General features: G+C 42.2%; 1 protein-coding gene across 3 annotated transcripts in view; it reads right to left on the bottom strand.

The window, feature by feature from the left end:
* Positions 1–8,997: 8,997 nt before the first annotated feature.
* The window catches only part of snap25a (synaptosome associated protein 25a), a 120,196-nt gene continuing 102,738 nt past the window's right edge, over positions 8,998–26,455 (bottom strand). For 2 of the 3 annotated variants that reach the window (XM_078556442.1, XM_078556443.1), the window contains 4 exons: positions 24,328–24,445; positions 19,823–19,948; positions 15,676–15,820; positions 8,998–10,259 (listed from right to left, as the gene is read on the bottom strand). In XM_078556442.1, coding sequence (XP_078412568.1) covers positions 10,191–10,259; positions 15,676–15,820; positions 19,823–19,948; positions 24,328–24,445 — 458 coding nt within the window. In that variant the 3' untranslated portion in view covers positions 8,998–10,190. Of the gene's footprint in view, positions 10,260–15,675; positions 15,821–19,822; positions 19,949–24,327; positions 24,446–24,616; positions 24,735–26,455 lie in introns of all 3 variants that reach the window. The other variant, XM_078556444.1, reaches the window with a different exon arrangement.

The following is a 26,455-nucleotide window of genomic DNA, read 5'->3' as shown; positions in this document are numbered from 1 at the left end:
GCAGTCAAGGCTGCAGCAGTGCCGGGCTGGTAGGATGGGGAACGATTACACTAAATTCCCATCCAGTGGCTTTCCTGCTCTCACGTACCCCAGATGCCGGAAAGGACAAATGCATATTTAAGTGAAGCAGTGATTATGTATGTTTTCCATCAACACTGCCTCAGCAAGCATGTTTGTAGACAGCGTGAGCACAGAACAGAATTTAAAAGGACACAGCGTGCATATTGATCAATCCCAGGGCCAGCTATTTGCATCTCACCCAGCCTTCTTACCAATTTCTCAGCAGAAGTTGTGGCTTTGTGAGGATGCCTGGCTCCCTCTAACCCCCACCCCCCCGCACTCCAGCCAATGCTCAGCTCCCACATGCGGAATGGAAACTCTTATCAAATGAAATGATGCCAATTGAGATGATCTGAGACAATTCAGGCCACGTTAGTGCCAAAGAGGACGGCATCCACAAGCATTTACCCCCTCCACCACCGACGCACAGTGGCCGCAGTGTGTACCAACATGCACAGCAGGAACTCACCAAGGCTCCTTAGGCAGCACCTTCCAACCCATGACCACTACCATCTAGAAGGACAAGGGCAGTAGACACATGGGAACACCACCACCTGGAAGTTCCCCTCCAAGCCACTCACCATCCTGACTTGGAAATATATCGCCGTTCCTTCACTGTCGCTGGGTCAAAATCCTGGAACTCCCTCCCTAACAGCACTGTGGGTGTACCTACACCACGTGGACTGCAGCAGTTCAAGAAGGCAGCTCACCACCATCTTCTCAAGGGCAACTAGGGATGGACAAACCTCAAATGGCCTAAATACTAGTTTTAAGTTTATGCTGCCTTGTTCTGCATGTGACTTCATATACAAATATGAGAAACAGGAGGAGGAAAAGGCCATGTGTTTGTTCTTTCAATAAGATCATGGCTGATCTGTGTCTTAACTCCCATCCACCCACCTTGGCTCTATATCCTTTTATACCCCAGTCTAGAAAAACAATCTCGATCTCAGATTTAAAATGATGAATTGAGTTATAATCTACTGCTTTCCATGGGGGAGGTTTCCCCACACTTTGTCCGACCTTTTTTGCGAAGATGTATTTTCTATATGGCCTGGCTCGGATTTTAAGATCCCCTCCTGTCCTAGACTTCCCCCCCCCACCAGTAGAAAGTGTCCCTTACCCTTACAAAATGGCAGAAGTAGATCTCATTATTCCAAATGTTTCATTTACACTCTTGGGTCTCCCATGAGCTGTGGCTCAAAGTAAATCGGAGGCTGCATTCTCTCCCTCTCTCTCGCTCTCTCACCTCTTTCTGTCTTTTTTTGCTGACCCCTCCTGTTTTCCTTCTTTGTTTCTTATTCTTTATCATCCAGTGTGCCTTCGTCAGTTTTCTGCCCTCTTCTATGTCTGTTCAGATGAGAGCTGGTTGGTGATAGGTTAAAGGAAACAGCACTTTGTGATGCAATGGGCAGACGGGGGTTGGGGGGGTGGGTGCGGTGTTGGTGTTGGTGGTTGGAAGGGTGGGGAGCGATGCCAGATTATGGAGTTGTTTGGCTGATGTGCAGGCTGGTATGTTAGTGTTGAGGATGGGTAGGGATCCAGCTCAGAGGCTGATTTTTCAGGTGGCAATGATGGGAGCGATGATCAGGGATTTGATACAGATAGGGATGGGAGATGGTCGGAGGGAAGGAGGCTAAGGAAGAGTAAGGTAGGGGCATTGCAGCTGGGGATGTAATTGGAACAGTTATTTAGACCAGAAGGTAATAGGAGGAGAGGGAAAGATATTGGGGGAAGGGCAGTGCTGTGGACCTGTGGGTTGCACATGACACCTGCGCCACAGGCTGTACACTGTGGGTAGGAATAGACATGTAGGGAATAGATAGAGTGCAGGATATCGATTCAGAAAATTAGGGAGGGATATGGTAGAAGAAAGTGAGAAAGGACAAGGGGTAGACATCACAGGCACTTTGGGTGCTGAGGCTGCAAGTGGAAGGAGGGCATGTGAAAGGTGAGGATTGGGTGTAAAGCAATGTTTTTGGTCAGAGGTGGTACGAGGGAGAGATAAAGGTCGCGGAGCAGGAGGAACTGATTGGCTGCTGGGAGGAGGGAAAAGGAATATTAAATGTACTGTGCAATCGGAGATTTGAGGCAGGTCCAATACATACATTTCTGAAGAACAGCCATACGGACTCAAAATGTTAACTCTGTTCCTCTGAACACAGATGCTGCCAGAACTGCTGAGTTTCCCAGCATTTTCTGTTCTTATTTCAGATTTCCAGCATCCACAGTACTTTGCTTTTATACGCTTCCATAGTTTGAGTGGGTAAACCTTTAGGAAAATTCCACCCGCAACTCAAGAACCAATTCATTGCCTTCATCTGTGTCTTTTGAAGTAGGATGACTGGGATTAAGGATGACATTGGAAATGTACCAAATAATTGGATTTTTATGAAATATTGTGAGGGAGCCTTCGGGGAATCTTTAAAATGCTACCTGGGGACTGAGGGAATCCAGGCCGAGGGAGAGTTCGGCACCTGACCAAATGGTGGGGTGAACAGTGCAGGGAGGGGCTCTGGGAGGCAGCTTTAGTGGTGTTTGGGCCAGGACAGGGGCCATTGCAGGGCCATCAGATGTGTGAAGGATCAGGCAGAGGCAGCAAGGCACAGGAAAGCAATGGATCAGGCTGAGAGGGAGAGAGAGAGAGAAAGTGCATGAGAGGGGGTGGGAGAGAGAAAGGAAAAGAGCAGGCCTGAGACTGCAGGAGAATTCACACGGTGCAGCAGCAGATGGGTAATCGAGAAAAGAGGAGCAGGGGATTGTCAAATGTTGAAAGCGGGAAACAGAAGACTGGAAAGAATTTTAAAAATGTTAGTAAGAATATGTCGAGAACCATCAAGCTTATCTGAAAAGCAAAATGAAAGGAAGAGATTTCAAGGACTGATCCACAGCATCACCTAGTGCTAATACTGTGGAACTACAGTGTGACATGTTTAGAAAATATTCACATCTTTAGATGGGCATTTCCCATTACAAATGCTTACACAGGGATTTTAAATGTTAAACATTGACATACAATATCTGACTCAAAATCATTAATAACAGGAGGCAAGGTTTGTGGTTAGGAAGTACGGGTCACAGAATCAGAACTCTGGAATCAAAGAATTGCTACAGGCCAGAAGGAGGCCATTTGGCCTGTCATGTCCGTGCTGGCTCTCGAATGAGCAATTCACCTAGTGCCATTTCCCCGCCTTCTCCCTGTAACCCTGCACATTCTTCCTTTCACAATTCCCTAACAATAATCCAATTCCCTCTTGAATGCCTCGATTGAACCTGCCTCCACTACACTCTCAGGCGGCGCATTCCAGATCTTACCCATAAGGTCATATGCAAGATTTTTTTCTACTTGCGACATATGGGCAGTGCAATTTTTTGAATAAGCCAACGTATCCCAACAGATTGATGACAACATTGGGGTGGATTAAGATAAATTAAAACAGGCCAGTTAGAACACTGATCTGAAATGCCAGTTTCAGGCCCGGGCAGCAAGTTGAAAATCATTAGCACAGAGAGAAACTGAGAAAAGTCCAATAAATCAAAAAAAGAAGAGCAAAAGATATATATTGAAGGTCAGTCTGAAACATGGCTTTGAAAATAGGTCTAAAGAAACCAAAATTAAACCACAAATAGAGGTAGATCTCCAAACAGGAAAAAGCTCCAAATTTTCTTATAAAACACCACTGTTAAAATGAGATAAGAAACAAGCATAAAAATTCCCAAAACCTATTATACAACGCCTTCCATAATTGTTGAAGAGTAAGGGTATCAGGCACATGGGAACACACTGCTGGCAAGCTCTCCTCTTATACCGTATACCATCCTGACTTGGAAACATATTGACGTTCCTTCATGGGTGGCTAGGTCAAAATCCTGGGACTCCCTAGCTGTGGGTGTACCTTCATCACGTGGGCTGCAGTGGTTCAAGAAGGCGGTCCTCAAGTGGAATTAGGGATGGGCGTTAACGCTGACCTTGCTAGTGACACCCACACCCCATGAACGACTAAAACAAATAAGCCATTGAGCAGGCAAAAACAGAGGCAAGAAAAGAAGCAAAGTGGCCCAACGTCATTACAAATAAAAAAAATCATATCTTCACAAAAGAAAAGCCGCAAATAACATACAAGCTCGGTGCCTATTTGACACATGCACAGTAGCCTGTAGTGGAGGAGCCAGTTAATCTACTGGGGCTTGTTTTTTAATAATAAAGACACTCGGGGAGTTGAATTGCAGCTCAAACTCATCAGCCAAAACTCTATGTTGAACAAGCAGTTCTAGAAAAAAATTAGCTGCTTAAATCCCTGACGGTATAGTTTCTGCTGGTATGTCTTCTTCAGCCAGCCCAGATTCAAACTAAGGATGAAGCTGTCACCAGAAGACTAATAAGCCCATTTCTTTCCATCGCTTTAAGAAAACAGCAGCATTTTTAAACTTGCACTTCAAAACCCTTGAACAATTTAAGAATGTATTGATGAGGGAGTACCGGGTCCACATGATCGAACAGCTCTTAGGTATAAGATCGAAGAGATGGTTGTGGGCTTTCGAGTGTGCCCACATAAGGTTCAACGATTCAGATTTTCACACACAAAAAAATATTTAAATGGTCATTTCTTACCTCTGGGTGTCTGAATAAAAAGCTCGACTTGGCTCATCTCCCTTTCCAGAGGCTGATGAGGATCCACAGTGGCAGCGAGGGACTAGCATCCTTGGTGTCCTCTCACTGCCATGCCACCAGAAAGAATTCTTAATATAGTAGTTAGGACTGTCTTATTTATATCAATCCAAATCAGACTCAGCGTGCAAAATTGAGCTTGCATAGCCTATGGTCAATTGGACATGCTTGGTCATCTCATCAACATTAACATGCTCATTCGGGATCCCGAGCTGGTGGACCAGAACTCACATAGCCTGCAAACAACTTGTTCATGCTCTATTGCATCCATAACATTCACTTGGTCAATCAGGAGCCTGAGCTGGTGAATTGTGTCTCAACCACAGCCACAATTCATCAAAGGGCAGCGGTGGAACTGATCGCCCCTTCAAATGGCTTTAGCACATGGTAGCTTCGTGTACAAGGTGACCCTCCCACCCCTTCATTTGTTTTTGTTGTTGTTGTTGTTTCCACTTCTGTAAAATAAATTGCTGAAAGTCTACACAGATTCAGCTGCAATAACCCACAGTTTGATACTGAACTTAAACACAAGTCGATAGAAGTGAATATGAGGGAAACAAATTGCAGGGGACTGAGACAATTTGGATAGCTCTTTCGAAGAAATGTCACAGACACAAATGGCCAAATGGTCTCCTTCTACACAGAACGATTCCAAGGCATTCTAAGTTTTACCAAATAATTATTTTGTATGTAGGTATTCAGGGATTTTATTTCTTTAATAATAAAGGTTTAACAATGCAGTTTGTTCTGCTTGGTTGATTCCTAAACAAATGACCTAACACAGAAACCCACACAAAACTAAATAAGCACAAATAAGTCTTCACCGTAATATTTCAAAATTATTTTAAATGTGTAATCTTTACATTTATTAGCTTAGGTTTATTATTTGGTCATTTGTGCAACTTAAACTTCCCTCAAGGGCATTCTTTTTTTCACAATACAGGCAATGATAGCTCATCAGCCAGTACTAGTGCTAATCAACTCTTTATAAAGCTTTTTTGAAGGCCAGAATTTTAACGTTCCCTTTTACTTTCAAGTTATTTATCGAAAGACTTATTTTCCTTTGGAGTACACAATAGGATCTACTTTCAAATATTCAAGAAATAGTTTTCTTACCTTAAATGTTTCCTTTGGCTGCCCAGGTTTGGTCATGTGTGCACCTCAGCTGTATACCTGTTGTTCGCTGTTGGGATAGCTCTGCACTTGCTATTTCTTCAGATGGATTTTGCATTTATTTTCCCCTCCCACTGCTAGTTAATCCAGCCCTATCCTTAACCTACCGAAATTAACATCTGTCAATGATCCGATCTCCCTGACCCATAGTAGCCAGCATGCACTGTCCAAGAGCAGTTTCAATCACTGATGCTTGTAGAGTGAGGTACGAGGGATTTTCTTTCACTTGCTGTTGACTAGATTATTGTGTCAGTTGTGTTTCTTATTTTAACTTTTGTTCCTCTGCTACCCTTCATCCAAAATTCTTATTAATAAAACTTATGTTTCCTTCATTGCTTTCCAGCCAGTATTGGTAATCAATCACTTTCAGGGCACCACTAACTTGTTCAGTTGTTTGCTACAGTCCAATTAGTAAGCTTAAGCGAGTGGTCCATTCCATGTTGGTCATCCTTCATTGGACAATCTCATGTTTTGTGCACCAATGTTGCCTTTTGTTCTCTATCCTCTTCCCATCCTAAGTGTCTGATTTGACTTGGGTGCATTCCAGTCCTGGCTGATTAGCTTCATACATCCAGGGTAATGCAAGCATATGTATAGGCATGAGGTCTCCTCCAGTCAAAAGCACAAGTGATGATATTTGGGCAAAGGCAGAGGACCCTCCCGCTCACAATACCAATAGACCCCTCGGCTTCAGCAGCAGAACAGAAGATCCCCGATGGCCCACAAAGTCACAATAAATGAAAACTACAGCTTTCTATACAATGCTAGAATAGCAGGTAAATTTGTTTCATAACCAGTATTTCAACTTAGTTGATTAGTCACCTTTAACTATGCTATTTCTCACCCTTTTAAATTAACCTCCATATTATATGGATAACCTCAACATAACATCGGGAAGGGAAATTCTCAGAATGCCTGAACCCTTAAGGCAAAATATTTTGTAATCTTCAAGAACAGATGGATATCAATACTGGGAATGGATTGTTTCCCCACCTCCCCACCCTGCCTTTTTTTTCCTCATCTAATATCAGCATTGAGTATCCTGGGTTATTTGTATGGGAGAACTGTAAGGAAAAGGACACTTTGAGAGCAGCTACAGTCTCTTGAAATGGGTATTCACTGCCCCAGAGGCTGAAGTAGGAGTGCCAGGAAAGTAATAAATTGTGAATGTCGCTCAGTGCATGGTTCCAGTCCACAATGAGGTCAGGCAATCCACAAAATGAAGCTTTGGCAAAAAGTTCCACAATTTACAGGAGCTGAAGAAATATTCAGAGGAAGGTTAATCAAATTATGAACTGTTTTGATATTGGGCCAAGATTTACTGACAAAACAATGGCGAGTTCAATGGTTCTTGCTGTTATTAATGTGTAAATAGTCCACATGGTGAGGAAGAGATATACTATGAATTGTGATTCATGCAAGTTGCTGGACAATTTGCCCCACTTTGCCATGAGGTATGCGAAAACAATAGCGCACCTTAAGCCGTCCCGTGAGAAGGTTCTGGGTCATTGTTCCATCAACAGTCTACAGCCCATTCTGGTATACAATTGTGCATGGTATCTCTTCTCATTTCTCTTCTGTTTTTCTTGCTTTCTCATTGTGTCTCTTTATCCATGTCAAGTAAAAGCATATGGATCCCACCAGATGCAATAACATGCTGCATTTGCACATTAAATGTTGATTAAACTCACATCAAAAGGTTAGGGCTGGTACTGGTGTAAATACCTTTTTAAATATGGGATTTATCTTCCTGCCATACCACAACCTCTCTGGCCCAGAAAAGAACAACTGAAACTGTGGAGTCTCATTCCTACAGGTAGCAAATTGTTGTTGGAGAGTTTATTTTTCTCTCTTTTATCTTTCTTTCTGCCTCTTAATCCAATCTTTCTTTCCCTCTGTTTATTTCTCTTTCTGTACCCGAATTAAATCTAATTTACTGTGGTTTCATCTCCATTGTTCCATTGTTTCTTTCTTAATCATCAAATATCATGGGTTAAGGAGATGGACTGTTGGTTCCCTCATTTACCAAGGTCCCAGAAGCCCCATTAAATAGCTTGCATTTCCTGCAGTGCACAAAATTTCAAGCTAAAGGGTGAGAGAATTCCACGAGGAGTCTGAATCCAGCAAGTTCTGGGTCATTGTTCCATCAACAGCCTGCAGCCCATTCTGGTGTATAATTGTGCATGTTCTTCTTGTTTCTCTCCTGTTTTTCTTGCTTTCTCATTCTGCCTCTTTACCCATGTCGAGTGAGGGCATATGGATCCCACCAGATGCAATGACATATAGCTCAACTTGATTTCCCCTCACATGTCTAGCTTGGGCCTTGGGTAACCACATGCAAGCAAAACCTATTAAAGAAGGCTTGGATATGCTTTGCAAAATGTTATTGTCTCTTGTTTCTTTCTATACATATGTTTAACGTAATTTTTCTCACAGTTAGCTATTCTACATCTTCATTCTGTTTTCCCTGTGTTTCACAAGGTGAACAACTAAAAACAGGCTTAACAAGAAGGAACTAGGTCAGTAATACAGTAACCTCCCAAACATGAGGTTATCATATTGCTGTTATTATTACCAATAAATGTCAATCCATAACTTTAATGCACTGACACAGAACTATTCTTATTTGCATATTCATCAACAAGCTATTGATTTGAAATGAGATTTTAAGAAACAACTATCAGTATATGGAGTATGAAGCAAAATTGAAATCCTCACTGCTAGCTACCAACACAGTAATGAACATGAGCATTGAATTATGACTTAACCAGAGATTTCTAAAATAATCTAAAGGTGTTGGAAATTGCTAATAATTCTCAAAGGATCTACACACATGTCAGATGATCTTTAAAAGAATTGGAAAATGTTCAGTCACTGAATTTAATAACTAGTTTAGGTCACATGGGGAGATTTCCATTGTGTGCTAAGTATAGTAAAACAGTAGACATCTCCTTTATAAAGAGATTTCTGGTTTTCTTAAATGTGATGCACAAAGGAACTCTTCTCCCCATGGGATCAAAGAGATGAAACTGCCTCAAGGTGCGTCATAGATTTTCCAGAAAGTTTTGAGGGCAATAAACTAAACTGCACATAGCTTAATGTTTGTAATTTTTAATCATTTTAACTAGCTACAAAACGTTAACCATTTCACAAACTAACAGGAGGCAGAAGGAATTCCACATTACATGCTACAATAACATTTATCTCAACAGTTTTGCTACTTTAGTCCAGTAATTTCATTAACTACACAGTCCAGCTATTTGCTGTGCATAGCTCTAAATACATAAAGCAACAAGAAACTTTACAAAACACAACGGGGTAAAAACAAACAAAATACAATTTCTTTATAAAAACTACATATCTTTCATAAATATTCAGGCCTATGTACACAACTACTTTCCCCTATTAGTGCAATCCTTCCATCGAGTATAAACACCAGTAGCAGCATCTAAACCTTGTGGATAGAATGTCTAACCACTGCCAATGTGTTTCGCTTCAGCATTGAGTTTTCTCATTTTGAGCTAACTGCAAACTCTTTGCAGAAATTGTTCACTTAGTAAATGCTTTATCCTTATTTTACACCATGTTCACAATTTTGTTTCTAGAACATAAAATGTGGCACTACTGTAGACTTGCAGATATAACCTAGTATCAACTGTGTCCCAATACTGAGCATGCTTTGCCAAGGCGCTTCTGCCATGTGGAGATCATTTTAGCAGAAGGTCTTACAGTTAATATCATGCATAATTGTGTGAGTACATCACCTCAGTGTAAGGACGATTACAGTTACATACACCACACTTCCTTGACGTTAAGTTAGAATGGTTCTGTGAAATGAACATAAGACAACAGATTTTTTTTTAAACTATGCATTTTTACCATCACAACACCCTTACGAGCATGGCAGTAGCTTTGTGTAGTGACACAGTTCACAAGGACAATACTGTACATCCTGCATTTTTAAAGAAAAACAGCTTTTATCGCATTCCTACCTGACCAAGCAAACTTTGATAATGAAAAGAAAAAGGGGGAAAACAAGCTGCCAACGTCACGAGTGAGCTAAAGCCAGCAATCCAGCCCTATATACATCCTTTGGAAAGAGATTTATCTAGAAATAAATAATTACAAGTACTCTGGTTAAAAATATGACAAGCTACACAGGGCAACTTTTACACTGGGTCTGTCGTGTGCATGTGTGCAAACCTATTCAGTAAATACCACAAAAAAAAATCAAATTGTACACTGCTTTCTGAAGAGTGCCAGGGAGTAGTGCACTTTCCTGCAGGGCCTAGCCACTTCCTAGCATCTTTGTTGCGCGTTGGTTAGCTTCATCGATCCTGGTTTTATTGGATTCGGCCTGAAATTTAAAACAAAAATGCACACGGTCATTTTGCAAAGGAGGAAAGGCAAATGAACAAGGCCAAAATATCGATATAAAGAATAATTAAACTGCAAGCTAGTGACATAAAATACTATTAGGACACATAAGAACATAAGAAGTAGGGGCTGTATTAGGCCATTTGGCCCTTCCAGCCTGCTCCCCCATTCAATAAGATCATGGCTGACGAATCATATACCTCAACTCCACCTTCCACACTTTAGGGGAGGTGGTGGCATATTATTGGTATTAGTATAGTATTCCAGAGACCCAGGGCAATAGGTTCAAATTCCACCACAGCAGATGGTGAAATTTGAATTCAATTTTAAAAATTCTGGAATTAAAAGTCTGATAATTGTCATAAAAAGCCACCTGGTTCACTAATATCCTTTAGGGGAGGAAATCTGCCATCCCTTACCTGGTCTGGCCTACATGTGACTCCAGACCCACAGCAATGTGGTTGACTCTTAAATGCCCTGTGAACAAGGGCAATTAGGGATGGGCAATAAATGCTGGCCCAGCCAGAGATACCTACATCCCCTGAACAAATAAAAATAAATTCCCCATATTCCTTAATCCCTTCGGTGAAAAAAAACTATCGGCCTCAGTCTTGAATATACTCGATGACTGAACATCCACAGCTCTCTGAGGTAGAGAATTCCAGAGATTCATAACTATGAGTGAAAAAATATCGCCTCATCTCAGTCCTAAATGTCTGTCCCTTCTCCTGAGACTGTGGCCATGGATTCCAGATTCCTCAGCCAGGGGAAACAGCCTCTCAGCATTTACCCTGCACACACTATTCAAAAAAAATCAATCTCAGCCCTTCAGCACAGCATGTTCATAAAAGCAAAGTATTCAATTTATTCAGTTTTTCCCACTGAGCCAACTCTGCAGAGTAAATGAAGATAAAGTCTGTGCCTAAACAAATTCCTTATGCAAATACTTTATTCCCAAGTAAGCACTAGATAGGAAATGTTCAATTAACAGGATATAAGTGCTGCTAATGCTGGTGTAATGGTAAGTCACAGAGGTGCAGCACACTGGAGCACCCCAGCGTAACATTGCCGAGCAATGGCACAAAGCATCTGTCCCTTTGCATTGTGTGCAGATGTTTCATTGTTCCATGCTGCAGGCCAAAAGGCAGTGAAACATCTGTACGCACAGAATTGTCAATCCTCCAGGACTGCCCTGGAGTCTTCAGGAATTAAAGATTAATCTTCTGGACACTGACATGAGCAACACTGGAGAAAAAGAAAACATAGGAGCATTAACAAATGGTAAGGTCTATTTGTCATTCTTTTCATTTATTAGTTACAGAAATATTGAAGATATCACTTGGTAGAACAGAACTTGAATCTTGCTGAAAAGAGAGAATCATCAGGACAAATGCAAGAATTCCAAATTTCAAATGATCGCAACATTGTATACTACAGGAGAAAAGAGTGCTGATTGGTTGGCAAGTTGTTTTTATTCTTTTATGCAATGTGGGTGTCGCTGGCTAGGCCAGTGATTCTGATAAGTTGACTCTGATTGGCCAAGGCATTGCCATGGAGAACTATAGGCTTCCTTGTTCCAGTCCTACTCAGGCCCCCTCCACAACTCTATTTTCAGTACATCGATGACTGTATTGGTGCTGCTTCATGCTCTTGTCTGGACCTCGAAAAATTATCGATTTTGCTTCTAATTTCCACCCCTCTTTCACTTTCACATGGTCCATCCCTGACACTTCTCTTCCCTTCCTTGATCTCTCTGTCTCCATTTCAGGTGATAGACTGTACACCAATATTAATTACAAGCCCACGGATTCCCACTGCAACCTCGACTACAGCTCCTCACACCCTGCTTCCTGTAAGGACGCCACCCCATTCTCTCAGTTCCTCCACCTCCGTCGCATCTATTCCGATGATGCTACTTTCCAAAACAGTGCTTCTGACATGTCATCTTTCTTCCTTAACCGAGGTATCCCCCCCATGGTGATTGACAGGGCCCTCAACAGTGTCTGACCCATCTCCCTTACCTCTGCCCTCACCCCTACCCCTCCTCCCCAGAACCATGATAGGGTCACCCTAGTCCTCACTTTTTACCCTAGCAGCCTCCACATTCAAAGGATTATCCCCCAACATCTCGCCAACTCCAGCATGATGCCACCACCAAGCACATCTTCCCCTCATCCTCCCATCAGCCCATCAGCATTCTGTAGGGACCATTCGCTCTGGGACACCCTGGTCCATTCTTCCATCACCCCCAACTCTTCATCCCCTTCCCACAGCACCTTCCCATGAAATAGCAGAAAGTGTAACACCTGACTCTTTACCTCCTCCCTCCTCACTGTCCAAGGCCCCAAACATTCCTTTCAGGTGAAGCAGTGCTGGGTGACCGCTTTGCGGACCACTTTCACTCAGTCTGCAAGCATAACCCTGTCACTTGCCAGTTCAACTCACCATCTTGGCCTCATGCCCATGTGTCCATCCTTGGCCTGCTGCAATGTTCCAGTGAAGCCTAATGCAAACTGGAGGAACAGCACCTCATCTTCCAAATAAGGACTTTATAGCCTTCCAATCTTAACATTGAGTTCAACAACTTCAGACCAGGAACTCTCCTCCATCTTGACCCTCTTTTTTTAGTCCAATTTTTATTTATTCATTTTTTAAAAAACTTCATTTTATTCCTTTATCTATTTGTTCATGTTTTAAATCCTTTTTTCCTCAACACCCTCTCCCCCACAGGGCCATCTGTCACTTGTTTCTGTATTGTGCTTTCACAGAGCGTTGACCCTTATTCTGCTATTAACATCTTCTGCCATCTTACCTTTATGCCATTATTAGCACCTTATTTATTCTTTACCACCACCATTAACACTCCCTTTGTCTTCTGTCCGTGACATATTTGTCAATCTCTCCTTAGTCCCCACCTATCCCTGAGCTTCTGTCTTGTTCCACCTGCTCCACCTCCTCTTAAACAGTATAAAATCCATCACATTTCCACTTCTCTTTAGCTCTGAAGGAGGGTCACATGGACATGAAACGTTAACTCTCTTTCTCTCTTCACAGATGCTGCCAGACCTGCTGAGTTTTTCCAGTGTTTTCTGTTTTTATTTCACGTTACGAGGTCGTCTGATTATCTTAAATTCGTTATTGTTATTGGTAGTTATTAGCACACTCAGGCTTGTTCATCAAGTGCTGCCCTGGGTGCTTGAGGAGCCTGTAATTCCTCATTGCTTTCTCCATGGCAACGTCTCAGCAATCAGAATTAAATTGCCAACAAATCAGCACCCTTTTCTCCTATAGTATGAATTGATGTGATCGTTTGTAATTTGGTATTATTGCATTTGTCCTTATGAGTGCAAGGTGAAAAGTTTTGGCAATATGTCTCCCTTTTCAGCAATATTGGAGATGGGGCAATTCAAGGCTGTTTGACTGGGTAGGCCAGCGTGGTCATGTGATGAAATCTCCAGGCATACGTCCGATTGGAGTTGACAACCTGACTTGCACAGACCCACATGTGTAGTTTAGTCACTCCAGTAGTGTGGGGTTATTTAGGTTCTGGGGTCATGTTAATCCATTACGCTAGGTCAGGGCACCACAGTATAGTGGGACTACCTCCTCCCCACAGCTGAAACTTAGGAGCAGAAAGATGAATGAAGGCAGGAACTTTTTCATTTCTTGTTTGTTTGTATTTCTGATCACTATTCCATCTGTATGAGTCTGATTAAAACAACCTGTTATTCCACAGGTAACTGCCCATGGTTTAGCCATTGAGCCTAAGTGTTGCCTGTTCATCAGGGATCAGTGACAAAAATAACAAAAGTCTAGAGCGGGTGATTAATAATGAAATGATTTCTGAGCACTAAAATGATCAAACATGAACAGTTGCCCTGCGATAAGTGCAATGAGAAGGTCACAGAATTGTTATAACACAGAAGGGAGACATTCGGCCCATCTTATCTGTCCTGACTCTCCAAATGAGCAATGCACCTACTGCCTTTTGCCCTGCCTTCTCCCTGTAATCCTGCACATTCTTTCTTTTCAGATACTAGTTGAGTCTGGATTTCCTGTACTGTACCAGCGCTAAACTTTTCACGAGGAATTTCACTTGTCTTCGTCCAATGACCATGTATTCACAAATCATGTTTCAGCATCTAGAGGTGTCGAATCAGGAGGTCTGTTTATGCAGTTGTGTCAGCATCACTATTTATGGAGTGCAAATGATGGAAATAGCACCTCTGTCCCCAAGATGGCCTCACAAGTCATGATATTCCTATCCTCATTGGAGTTAGATTATTGCAAACTCTCCAAAAATCAGCTAGCAGTATATCCAGCAACATTTATATTCTAAATACAAGAAGAGTGATCTGTCAAACAATTTAGGTAGATTCCCACTGTTGAAAATTCATACACGGCGCAGTTTATACATGCTGTAAATGCAAAGAGGTTCAAAACATTTTTGTTTGTCTTCAACTCTGTTTTCTTGTGAAAGTTATTTATCCCCACGGACCTTGCTTTGGAAATTGGAAAAGTTGATCGGTTAGGGTTCCAACTCTTGCTGTTTGTGGGACTTGGCGATCAACCAACAGGGATTTAAAATGAGCCAAATATCAGTCCTCTCTTCTCCACCTGCCTCCAACATTGTAACTTGCCGCAGAATTGGCTTGGTATGGAACGAATAACATTTGCTTACTATGACTGACAACGGGCCAAATGGGAGGGAGGTTTTCTCATGTGTGTGCTATCTCCCACTGTATTTACAATGTTAATGTGGGACACCACACCTAAACGTTAACACTGGGACGGTATGAGTTTTCAAACTTTAAATCTGACACATAGCAACATTAAGGTTTCATGAATAAGCCAAAGTACATTTGAAGTGCAAGAACACCAATAGTTTAGAAATAGCTGCTACTAGTTACAAAGGATGCAATATTCACCCCAAATATCTTTCAAAAATTGCTGTGCAGAATCTTAAACTTGAGAAAATAAAGTGCACTATAAGAGGCTCCATTGATGGATCTTAAGTAGCTTGGCAACCTTGCTTAGAATACTTTGAGGAACTACAGCTGTCTACTTTCATATAACTGACCTTAATTAGGTTGTATATATTACATCAGGTGAAACCATAGCTGACCTATGATTGTTGTTGATTTTCTTATTACTTATTCTGTGGGGGTTTGGGGAGGGTTCTTTTTTCCATTTTTGCTTTTCTCTGCTTCTTCTTCCTCCTACTTCTCCTTTCTTTCTCTTACTCTTCCGAATGGAAGTGTATTGAATTATCGTTGTACGTGAGCTTTTTTTTTTGTGTATGGTTATTTATTATGACTGTTGTTAAATCTTTTTTAAAAGAAAAGATAGAATGAATTAAGACTTTTTAAAAAAAATTGCTATGCTGATAATCTTACCTTCTCCATAATCCTGTCGATCTGACGGTTCTGTGTGTCGATCTCATTGCCCATATCAAGGGCCATGTGGCGAAGATTGCCAATGATACCACCGACTTGCTCTAAATTGTCATCCATCTCATTTTCCCGGGCATCGTTGGTTACCCTGCATTAGAGGAAAATTTCTTTAAAATATATGATTTGGCTCATATGTTTTAGGCTGGGCTCTACAGCATAGAAATTACATTAAACAGTATAGTACCTCTTTTAAAATTGGTTAGAGGCATGCCATGCCTGTCTGTTAGGCAAATTTTCAATTTACCAGCAACAATAGTCTCTATTTAGCCAAACTGAATGAAATTAAACGGCGTGCAGCCTTTGTTTAGACATTTTCAAGGGATGTTCCCCGATCCATTGCTCTCTTCATTGGCCTGCTTGCAGTCCCAGCAGTGTCCACTATTGAGATCTGGCGCTGCTGGAACTGCTTGAGCCACCGGCCAATCAAATTGGCTGGCAGCTCTCGAGGACAGGATTTCCTCCCACCAAGGGGCGCAAGGCCCTCTCTCTGCTTGTTTAGGCTGCCCGTAGCATGTTATCTCTGCGGGGCAGCCTTTTGTAAATTTGGTCAGTTCGCAACTGACTTCTCTAACAGGATGGGGGGGGAGAACAAGCAATGAACCCCCCACCCCCACCCCCATAAAATCCACCCCATGAGTTTGTGAGGGGACTAAGATCTCACCCTGTATATTTTTTTTTAGAAAATATATGTAGACATATGCCCATTGTTATCTCAAAAGCTGAACCTATGTCTGTCTGTGCCACTTACGCAAAGAGCTACCTGGCAGTATCGGAGAAAATTGCATCTCATTATCCCTCAGGAGACACTAAGGACCACCCTGTGGGCTGCACAGACCAAATTCAACCAGACCTATGCAAAGTCCATCTGCATTTCATAACCCAAGTTGGCTAACTGGAGCCCACTTGCCTGCTGAGACACAGGGCCCCACAACCTTCCTTTCAATTCTTAATGGTTGAGACATTCAATCATTTCGGGGACCCAAACAAGGGACACACATCCCTCGTGAAAGCCAGAGTAGAAAGGTGGGAGTCATGTGAATGGACTTCTAGCTTGTGGAACCAGTAATATTGCCTTGTGGAACTGCAGTCAGTCTGCCATTTTAACATCTAACTAGTAGCATCACAGGCAAGGAGCTCTGGCCCAGGATGGATATCTGGCCCTCATCTACACTGTTTTTACTGGAAATTCTGCACCTACAAGAATAATTCATCTATGTATGCTTATCTCGCCATGTGAAGTCAATTCTATTGGAAAAGTGAATTATCAAGCATCAGTTTTCAACCCAATGACCTTTGTGAAGGAATATCCCATTGGGCTTTGATTCTGTACTCTGGAACCCATGTGAAACAATATTTCTCAGCACTGTAAATCTTTCTTTTCTCGTTTCCTCTTATATTGTATGAATGCAAAGGAGGCAATGTTGTGACTCTCCTCCTGTGTTTTGAGTATGTGCAAATAAACTAACCATTCGAGTTCATCCTATCTTGAGTTTGCTGTGGGGTTATTAATAGAAAAATTGGATCAGATGAAAACTGAGGAGTTGGGGAATATGCCACCGCTTATTAAGGGGGAAGCAAATCAAAAACCCTTTCCTGTTTACGTGGTGTGGTGAGAGGAGATATTAGTGCGGTTTAAATTAACCCCTCCTGTCCGTGACAGGTTACCATGTTCAAGATAAAGAGCCACAGAATATGTTTAAAAGATCAAACTCTTAAAGTAGCAGAAATATCTGGGGGTTACCTGCTGCACTGATATGGGGTGAAATTTTATGGCAGTGGGATTTTACGTTCCCGCCAAAGCCAATGAGGTTTAGAATGTCTCGCCGCATTTTACGACCCAGTTCCCACCGAAACGAGGCAGTAAAATTCTGCCCATGATTTCTAACTTTTCAGCTTTCACCAAAGTCGGCCTATATACTGCTGTTATACCTACAACATGTTAACCAGCCTGTTTCTCTGTGCGATTCTTAAGATCATTATTATAAATCTTCTGTACTTACTGGTACAGCTTTTCATAAATTTTGTATATAAAACAAATCTATTTTAGTGGCCTTATTATCTAATTTCATTGTATTGCTTTGCTATTGTTGTGAAAATTATAGGTGTTATTTCACAGGTCTGCAAAGCACATAACATTCAGTAAAAAGCATCTGGTAGTCTGGAAATGCTACAAAGAGACAACAGAATATCTCAACAGTGACAATAGGCTGGGTTTGCTCTTACCCCTGCTCTTCCTGATGTACATATATTAATGACCGAGACCTTGGGGGCACAATTTCAAAATCCACAGATGATACAAAACTAGGAAGTATTGGAAACTGTGCTGAGGATAGTGTAGAACTACAGAAGGACACAGACAGGTTGGTGGAATGGGCAGTCAAATAGCAGGTGAAATTTAATGCAGAAAAGTGTGAAGTGATTCATTTTGGTAGGAAGAATGCGGACAGACAATATAAAACAAAGGCTACAATGCTAAAGAGGTGCAGGAACAGAGGGACCTGTGTGTATATGTGCATAAGTCATTGAAGGTGGCAGGGTGAGGTTGAGAGATGGGTTAATAAGGCATACAGCATCCTGGGCTTTATCAATAGTGGTATAGAGTACAAAGGCAGGAACTTATGTGAAACCTGTATAAATCATTGGTTCAATGTTTAGTTCTGAGCACCACACTTTAAGAAGGATGTGAAGGCATTGGAGAGAGTGTAGAAAAGATTGACGAGAATGGTTCCAGGGATGAGGAACGTCAGTTATGTAGACAGATTGGAGAAGCTGGGGCTGTTTTCTTTGAAGAGAAGGTTGAGAGGAGATCTGATGGAAGTATTCAACATCGTGAGGGGTCTGGACAGAGTAGATAGATAGAAAATGTTCCCATTGGTAGAATGATCGAGCATAAGAGGGAACAGTTTTAAGGCAATTGGCAAGAGAAGCAGTGGCGACATGAGGAGAAGGTTTTTTCACGCAGGATCTGGAATGCACCGCCTGAGAGTGTGGTGGAGGCAGATTCAATCGAGGCATTCAAGGGGGAATTGGATTGTTATCTGAAAAGGAAGAATGTGCAGGGCTACGGGGAGAAAGCAAAGGAGTGACGCGTAGTGAGTTGCCCCTTTGAAGAGCCAGTACAGACATGGTGGACCGAATGGTCTCCTTCTGTGTTGTAACCTTTCTCTGATTTTATGATTTAATGCAGACGGTCAGGGTAGGAAACATGACAGTCAGGCTCACTTAATCGCAGGAGATCCACATGTCAGTCACCTGGCAGCAGGGAAACCTCCCGTGATTAAGTTGGAGGCGGGAATGGGCCTATGGGGGAAACTCAGCTACTCATGGAGGGATGTCAATTAGACTTATTATTGAGCCAATTGACACCAATTATCCCTGGGCCCACTGGAATTTAGGAATGGCTCAGGGGTTACATGTGAACGTCACAGCCTCAAATGTTGCGCAACAAACCCTATCGGGCTTGCCTGCAGCATCTCTGGTAAGTCCCTCTTTTAAAGTGTCCGCTCAAGGGGCCCGGCATAGGGAAGAGGGGGTGACCGTTGAAATCCACCGCTCTTGCCCTTGCCTCTGATTCCCTAGCCCCCATCCCCCATGACCCCTTCTCCGCCTTCACTCACCTGAGTACAGGGATCCCATGATGACCGCTGACGAAGACTCTGAAGCATTACCGGTAGCAGCCACTGCTCCTGGTGGCGCTGCCGGCAATGGAGAGCCACCAGCCTCTGATTGGTCGACAGTTCTCTGCGGGCGGGATTTCCGCCTCTGGAGTCCTGAATCCCAGGGAAGGCCCCGGTGCTGGCCAGTGGGCCTTCCCCTCAGAAGCGATGCGGGTTTCTTACCGGTTCTCCAACCAGTGGACTGGACCTGGGTGCGTTACATTAAATTCCACCCAGTGAATTCTAAGCTTTCTGATTACTGTGGAGAACTGTGAGTCCTTCCCACTGGTAAAAAATGTCACAGTCCATTTTCGTGGATAAGCTTGCCCTTTCAGTTAACGATTGAAATTTTGTGTATTTCACGTCTGTGGTAAAGTCCAATTAATGGCGCATCTTTCGACTTGTGAATTGTGGCCTTAAATGACTCATCTCACCTGCGAATAAATCCCCCACTGATAGCCATCTGCTCACGTTCATCCATCACCCGAGCAGGTTGACTGGCCACGACCCCATCTTGATTATTTCCCCAAGCCTTCTTGTAAGCATCACTTGACTTGAGCCTGCACAAGTAGAACAGATCACCGTAAGGTCAAAACCGAAATTACAACGCGAAGCGGGACATCTTATACTCAAATTTCTAACTGCGTCAGACAAGCAGATATTTCAGGAAGTCTTTAGTATACCGATATATCATATCGTTCAGGAAAAATGTGGCCAAGTCTGCACCGAGGGCATATTACATTTTTCAGTGCACAACATTTCACAGGAACAATTGTTTCCGTCATTATTAATATGGATATTAATTCAACTTTAGATCATTACACACAACAAGACATGCGACACTAACATTAGCAGACAGAAAATAAAGACTGCCAAGTTCAGCATGGACGTCACATGACAGAAATAAGACTGTCGTGTTGGAGAATAGTTTAGGATGAGCATGCAGTTTTATTTTTAAGCGCTAAAATATAAGCCCCACCCCCCCGCCATTTAAAATAATGCTGAAATTTGATATCATGAACCAGATGGCTGATAGCTATCAAAATAGCTTGTCAAACTGTACAATCAGAAACATGATATTGCTTGTTTATTTATTTTTTTGACCCAATCTACCAATGTTATGTTGAAAGTTTTGAAAAATACTGGCTGCATTTCAGAATAATATATCGGTACTTGTAATACATTAGCCATATGTTGTTGTCTGATGTACACACCCTTGTCAACAAACATACAAACTAAAGACAGACATACAGTGGAACAAATGCAAGAGCGAAAGAAAAAGCAACCAATGGAATAGCAGGATCGGAAGAGAAAGCACTGAATAAATCCTTGCACCTTGCTCATGCTTGGACCCTAGGCATGAAAAGGAAATATGAAGCACATTCACGCAGATCCACTACCCTACTGGTCCGTTCACAGATAAAGCGCCAGCAGTGAGGACACTAATGATTGGCTAAGCACGCAATCAGAATGGATCTCTGATAGTCAAATAATAGTGGAAAGTTGTAAAGCCTGAACCAAAGAAATTAGTCAATAGCAAGCTGAGAAGGAAAATCATGATTCGCAAAGCTAGTGTGCATTTTATATGAATTTAAAGACCCATTCTCATGCGTACAGCTACAGTATGCTATAAATCATGGCATTGCTGCAGTGTCAGGTCTCTGAGATGTACAGCATGTACTGTGTTAATCATGCTAGAAAGTCACTCTCTTTGTTAAAGCCTTCCTGATTCTCAGCCAACCTAGCCAAGCAGATCCTAGCAGCAAAGTTGACTATTTGTTCTTGAACACTCTTGGGTTTGAGCGGGCACACTAAACAGCCAGTAGGGCATCGGTCGCCTGTTGTATGCTCCACCTGACATTCAGTTCCATTCACTTCAAGTGGGGGTGGGGGGTATGTAATATGATGGGTGGCAGATGCAATGCCGGCACAGCTTTGCCTCCAATTTCATTCCTGTGATTCGCTTCAATGGAAAGAAATCGACAGCCTGTTGTCACATGGGGCGAGAGTTCATGATGCTGCCAGACAGTCACACCCGGTCATCGTATGTTAGTTCAGGAAGTGCCATCAAGACAAGGAGTGACAGAAATGTTGGGTGTTCCTCATGCTGAAGAAGAGAGAGAAAATAAGCAGCAATCAACATGGGGCAACTCTCTTGGCCCCTAAAGCAGGAGCTAAAGAGCTTTTAATGGGGACTCTGGAGCTAAATATTAGATATTCCACTCAGCAGTCAGTGAACTTGTTTTGCACATCAATGCGCTTTCGTGGAAGTTAAAAAAAAGAGACCCCTTTTTAATTTGACAGGATGATACTGTACACCTATCATGTAACATATAGTCGGCCCACTCTAAGGTTGCAGGTCACACTCATGTTTATGCCACAATGCACAGATGAGTGGATACTTTCAAAATCATTCAGCCACAGCACCAGATCAGACGCACTGTGAGTTTCCCTCGAAACCTGCAACTTTTGTTCTGAAGCCATCATGGACAGTAACAAGTGCTGCAGTCTAACCCTATTCACAAAGGTGGTGATCAACACCTCGAAAGGGCTGTCATGGAAAGGTGGGTGAGGACAGGGCACAGAACTCATTTATCGAACAAATGCTACAATGGGAAACCAGTGGGGATAGCATTTTGGAAGAATGGGCAAAGGGCCTTCATCATTTCAACCAATTGTATGGATCGTGTGAATTCTGTTTAAATAGAATAGAAATCAATTAATGTATGCTGATTCTGAACCTAAAATATATGGTTTATAACAGTATATAGATGTTCCGATGTTAATAAAGCATTTTTATTGTCAAATTTTACATCACTTTGTTTTCATATTCCACATGGGCTACATTAGATTAAAGGTCATTCCTTCACTGGACAGGCAAGTTGTTGCAGTGGTGGGAGTGGCTTGTAGCTAGTGACCACAGGGGACACTCATGCCACAGTTGAAGAAAATCGCTGTGGAGATGTTTTAATGTCTATTTTTCGAACCTCATTGCTGCAAACGTCAAAAATGAATGCAAGCAAAATACCACAGACGCTGGAGATCTGAAATATAAACAGCAAAATGCTGGAAATGCTCAGCAGGTCAGGCAGCATCTGTGGAGAGGGAAACAGAGCTAACGTTTCAAGTTGATGGCCTTTCATCAGAATGCGACAAAGTCAGAGATGCAACAGGTTTAATACAAGTACGGAGGCTGGCAAACAGTCAAGCATGCGCTCCAAAGATGCTGTCAGACCTGCTGAGAATTTCTGACATCTTCCTTTGTCTTGGTATCCAGCATCTGCTTTTGGAATTGACGCTTAATTTATGGCCAATCCTCTTCGAGGAATGCCCACCTTGAAGAAGTTCTGCTCTTCTCTCTGATGGGATTTCCAGTTGTCTCTTTTACCTTTTTCACTTTCATTGCTTTCCATTTCCCTTCTCATGTTTTCTTTCACTCCTGTCTTCCTTTTGCTCCCTCCTCCCCTTCCCCGCTTTCTCCGCCTGCGTGCACGTCTTAAGCCTGTCACACCTCTCACTTATCCCAGTTCTGTCGAACGGCCGTCGACCTGAAACGTTAACTCTGCTTCTCCCTCCGCAGATGCTGCCAGACCCTCTGCTGAGCGTTTCCAGCATCTACTGTTTTTGTTCGAAAATGGAAAAATCTTGCGAGAAAATAAAGGGTAGCAGAGGCAGAAACTCTCAACTCATTTAAAAGGTGTCTGGATATGCACCTCCAGCGCCCGTAACCTGCAGGGCTACGGACCGAACGCTGGAAAGTGGGATTAGGCTGGGGGGTTCATTTCTTGACTGGCACAGACGCGATGGGCCGAGTTGCCTCTTTCTGTGGCGGAAGCTATGATTCTATGATCAGACCAAGCAGGCTTCCTTGACGTTGCGAACCAGTGGGACTCCATCGGAGTCCGCAGCAGGACAGGGGCCTGGACTTCAAAAGGACAGGTGGGCGGGGAAAAAAAAAACATCTTTAATCCTGGAAAACTTTCGACAAAAAAAAAAGTAAAATGCTAACTCGTTGCTGTTGTTATTGCTTGAATTTCAAGATTCATGTTTGGAAGTTACAAACCGTCCACAATTATCCACAGTTTACTGCACATGCTCAGGTCCTGTATCATCATCTGCTGTTAAGTCTGCATGCTGAAATAATAGACTATTACATCACATACAAGAACACACTCAGGCATGAATCAAATTAGTCATAATAAACATGCTTGGGTAACAAGGTTATCGTTTCACAAAATGATGCAGAATAGAGGCTACAAAAGTGCAGATACCAACTGATTTATGTCCAAATTGCTTGGTTTGAAATCATGTTCAGCCTGTGTCATATTTTATCATGCATTCAGGCAGATTGAATTAACCAAATCCTTCCCACGTGCTTTTTAAAATTTTCCCCCCAAAGCAATAAATGATGTTTAATGGCAATAATGAACCCGGTTGTGTTATACATTAAAATAGATCACAACATGCTGAAAATCCATAGCAACACTCAGTTCATTCATTGCTGCTTAACTGAACATGTTGACATCACACACTATTACCCACATCACATGACACATAAAATAGGCCATTCTTGAACAGATCCATCGACCGATAACAAGCTGAGTGTGTTCTAGTAATACTCTATTATTTATGCTTTAACATCTCCAGATTATAGCTTGAGGTCTGTATAATGAGCATGCTGGGGCATCTCTTATATAGGTGACTTCGAGAGTGGAGGGTTCCTGTCACAGCATGCCTGATTTTGCTATGCATTAAAACGACCGGGTAGTCTACACTATGAAATGGATGCCTTTAAACTATTATCATTTCTCTGCATGCCAATCGCTCATCCTGCCACCAATGCCAAGCGTGGATGAGCTGTGCAAGGCTTAATTTGAGCCTTGGATGCCCAGATGCTTAGGCAGGCAGGCAGGCAGGCAGGCAGACACACACCACCTACTTGTTACATGGACAGGCACAAAGACCACAGAATTTTCCTAGATCTGTCAAATTCTTTTCTGCTTCTTTCATGTCCTTATTGATTTGGTCCATTCCTTCCTCGATGCGTTCCAGTTGTTCTGATTAAACACAAGATTTGTTTTTTTGTTTATAAAGATCCCCACACAATGAAGCAGATGAGAAAGAAAAGACAAAGAAAAAAAGAAAGAAAGACAATTCAAAAAAGAACACTTTGGACATTCACTTTGACAGCTGCACACCACACATCAGAGCCAGCGCCCTGTACCTACTTGTTACAAGGGCATATGAAAAGGCCACAGCATTTCCCTAAATCTTTTAAAGTTTTCTCAGCTTCCTTCATGTCCTGGTTGATATGGTTCATGCCATCTTCCACACGATCAAGTTGTTCTGGTCAAGATAAAGGGATGATAGTAGTGGAATGAATTTTGGTTTGCATTGACCATGAATAATGACCATGTAAACTAAGTTATGAAGGTAGAGAAATGTTCACTAATTTGATGCATTGCTACTGTCGTATGCATATTGAATGCTGGACTGAAATATTTCTTGTTGATAGACCTAGGAAGGAAAAGAATCATCTCATCGTTTAGCGTCATGATGGCATTGGACGGTTGATGATAATGTTCTGAAACCTAAACATGCTGCAGAGGAGAACAAAAAAAAGCCAAATCTTCACAAAAACGTTTTTACTCTCTGATTAGGAACTGTAGTTTCCCTACACATCCTCTCTCCTCTTTGTCAGGTGTTAGCCATCGCTCAGTGGGTAGAGCTCTTGCCTCTGGGTCAGCAGTTTGTGGGGTACCATCCCCATTCCGGAGACTTGAACATGGTATGCTGCACTGAGGGAGTGCTGCACTGTCAAAAGTGCCATCTTTGGGATGGGATGCTAAACTAATGCCCCACCTACTCTCTTTGGTGGATGTAAAAGATTCCATGACATATTTGAAGAAGGGAGCAGGTAGAAGTTAATAATATTTATCCTTAAACCAACAAAATCGGATTATCTGGCCAAAATCTCATTGCTGCCTGCGTGACCTTGCTGTGTGCAAATTGGCTGCAGTGATGTCTACGTTACAACAGTGATCATATTTTAAAAACATTATTGAAACATATAAGATTCTGAGGGGGCTTGACAGAGTAGATGCTGAGAGGATGTCTCCTCTTGTGGTGTAATGTCAAGCTGGGGGCACAGTTTAAAGATAAGGGGTCTCCCATTTAAGATGGAGATGAGGAGGAATTTTCTCTCTCAGAGGGTCAATAGCGTTTGGAATTCACTTCCCCAGAGACCAGTGGAGGTTGGGTCATTGAATATATTCAAGGCTGAGTTAGAGATATTTTTGATTGACAAGAGAGTCAAGGGTTATGGGGGGCAGGCAAGAAAGTGGCACTAAGGCCACATCAGATCAGCCATAATTTTATTGAATGGTGGAGCAGGCTCGAGGGACTGGATGGCCATCTCCTGCTCCTATTTCTTGTGATATTACAATCTTATTGGTTATAAAACACTTTTGGACAGCCTGAAGTTGGTTATATAAACGCAAGTCTTTCTTTCTTTAAAAAAAAATGCTATTAGTAGTGATTTTCAAACTTAATTATGAAGGGTCCCACTGCAAATATGCCTAGAATTAACCCCTGCTAACTTCTGCAATACAGAGTCAGGAAAACTGTGGTCTTTTGACAGAGAATCTTTTTATTATACAGTAACAGAGTGCTAATAAGTCAACTAATTCAGGAAAATACTCCAATAATCTTCTGGATTTCATGGGGTCACTCACAGGCCTCTTGCAGTTTGAAACCTATGATATAAAGTGATAAAAAAACTTTACACAAAAGTGACGCAAGATATGACCAGCTCTCTCAGTGATTCAAATGAAAGGCATATTTTTTGAAATTGAAAGGTTTCTTTACAGTTTCTGTCCTTCACAATGGTGTTCATGTGAAAAGTGAAAATAAAACAGAAATGTTAACAGCCAAATTGATCTGTGGTCACCTATGAATCTGAAGCCTTTCAGTTAGACCATTCTAACTGAGGATCACAAAACTCAAATTCATCAAACTCAGGAGATTTAAAAAGGATTTTCGTAGGTGCCTCTTTGTAACAGCTTTGA

Source organism: Cetorhinus maximus, chromosome 14 (genome assembly GCF_964194155.1).
Source record: "Cetorhinus maximus chromosome 14, sCetMax3.hap1.1, whole genome shotgun sequence".
NCBI lineage: Eukaryota > Metazoa > Chordata > Chondrichthyes > Lamniformes > Cetorhinidae > Cetorhinus > Cetorhinus maximus.
The sequence above is the reverse complement of the archived record's forward strand: the minus strand, read 5'-3'. Positions and strand labels throughout refer to the sequence as shown.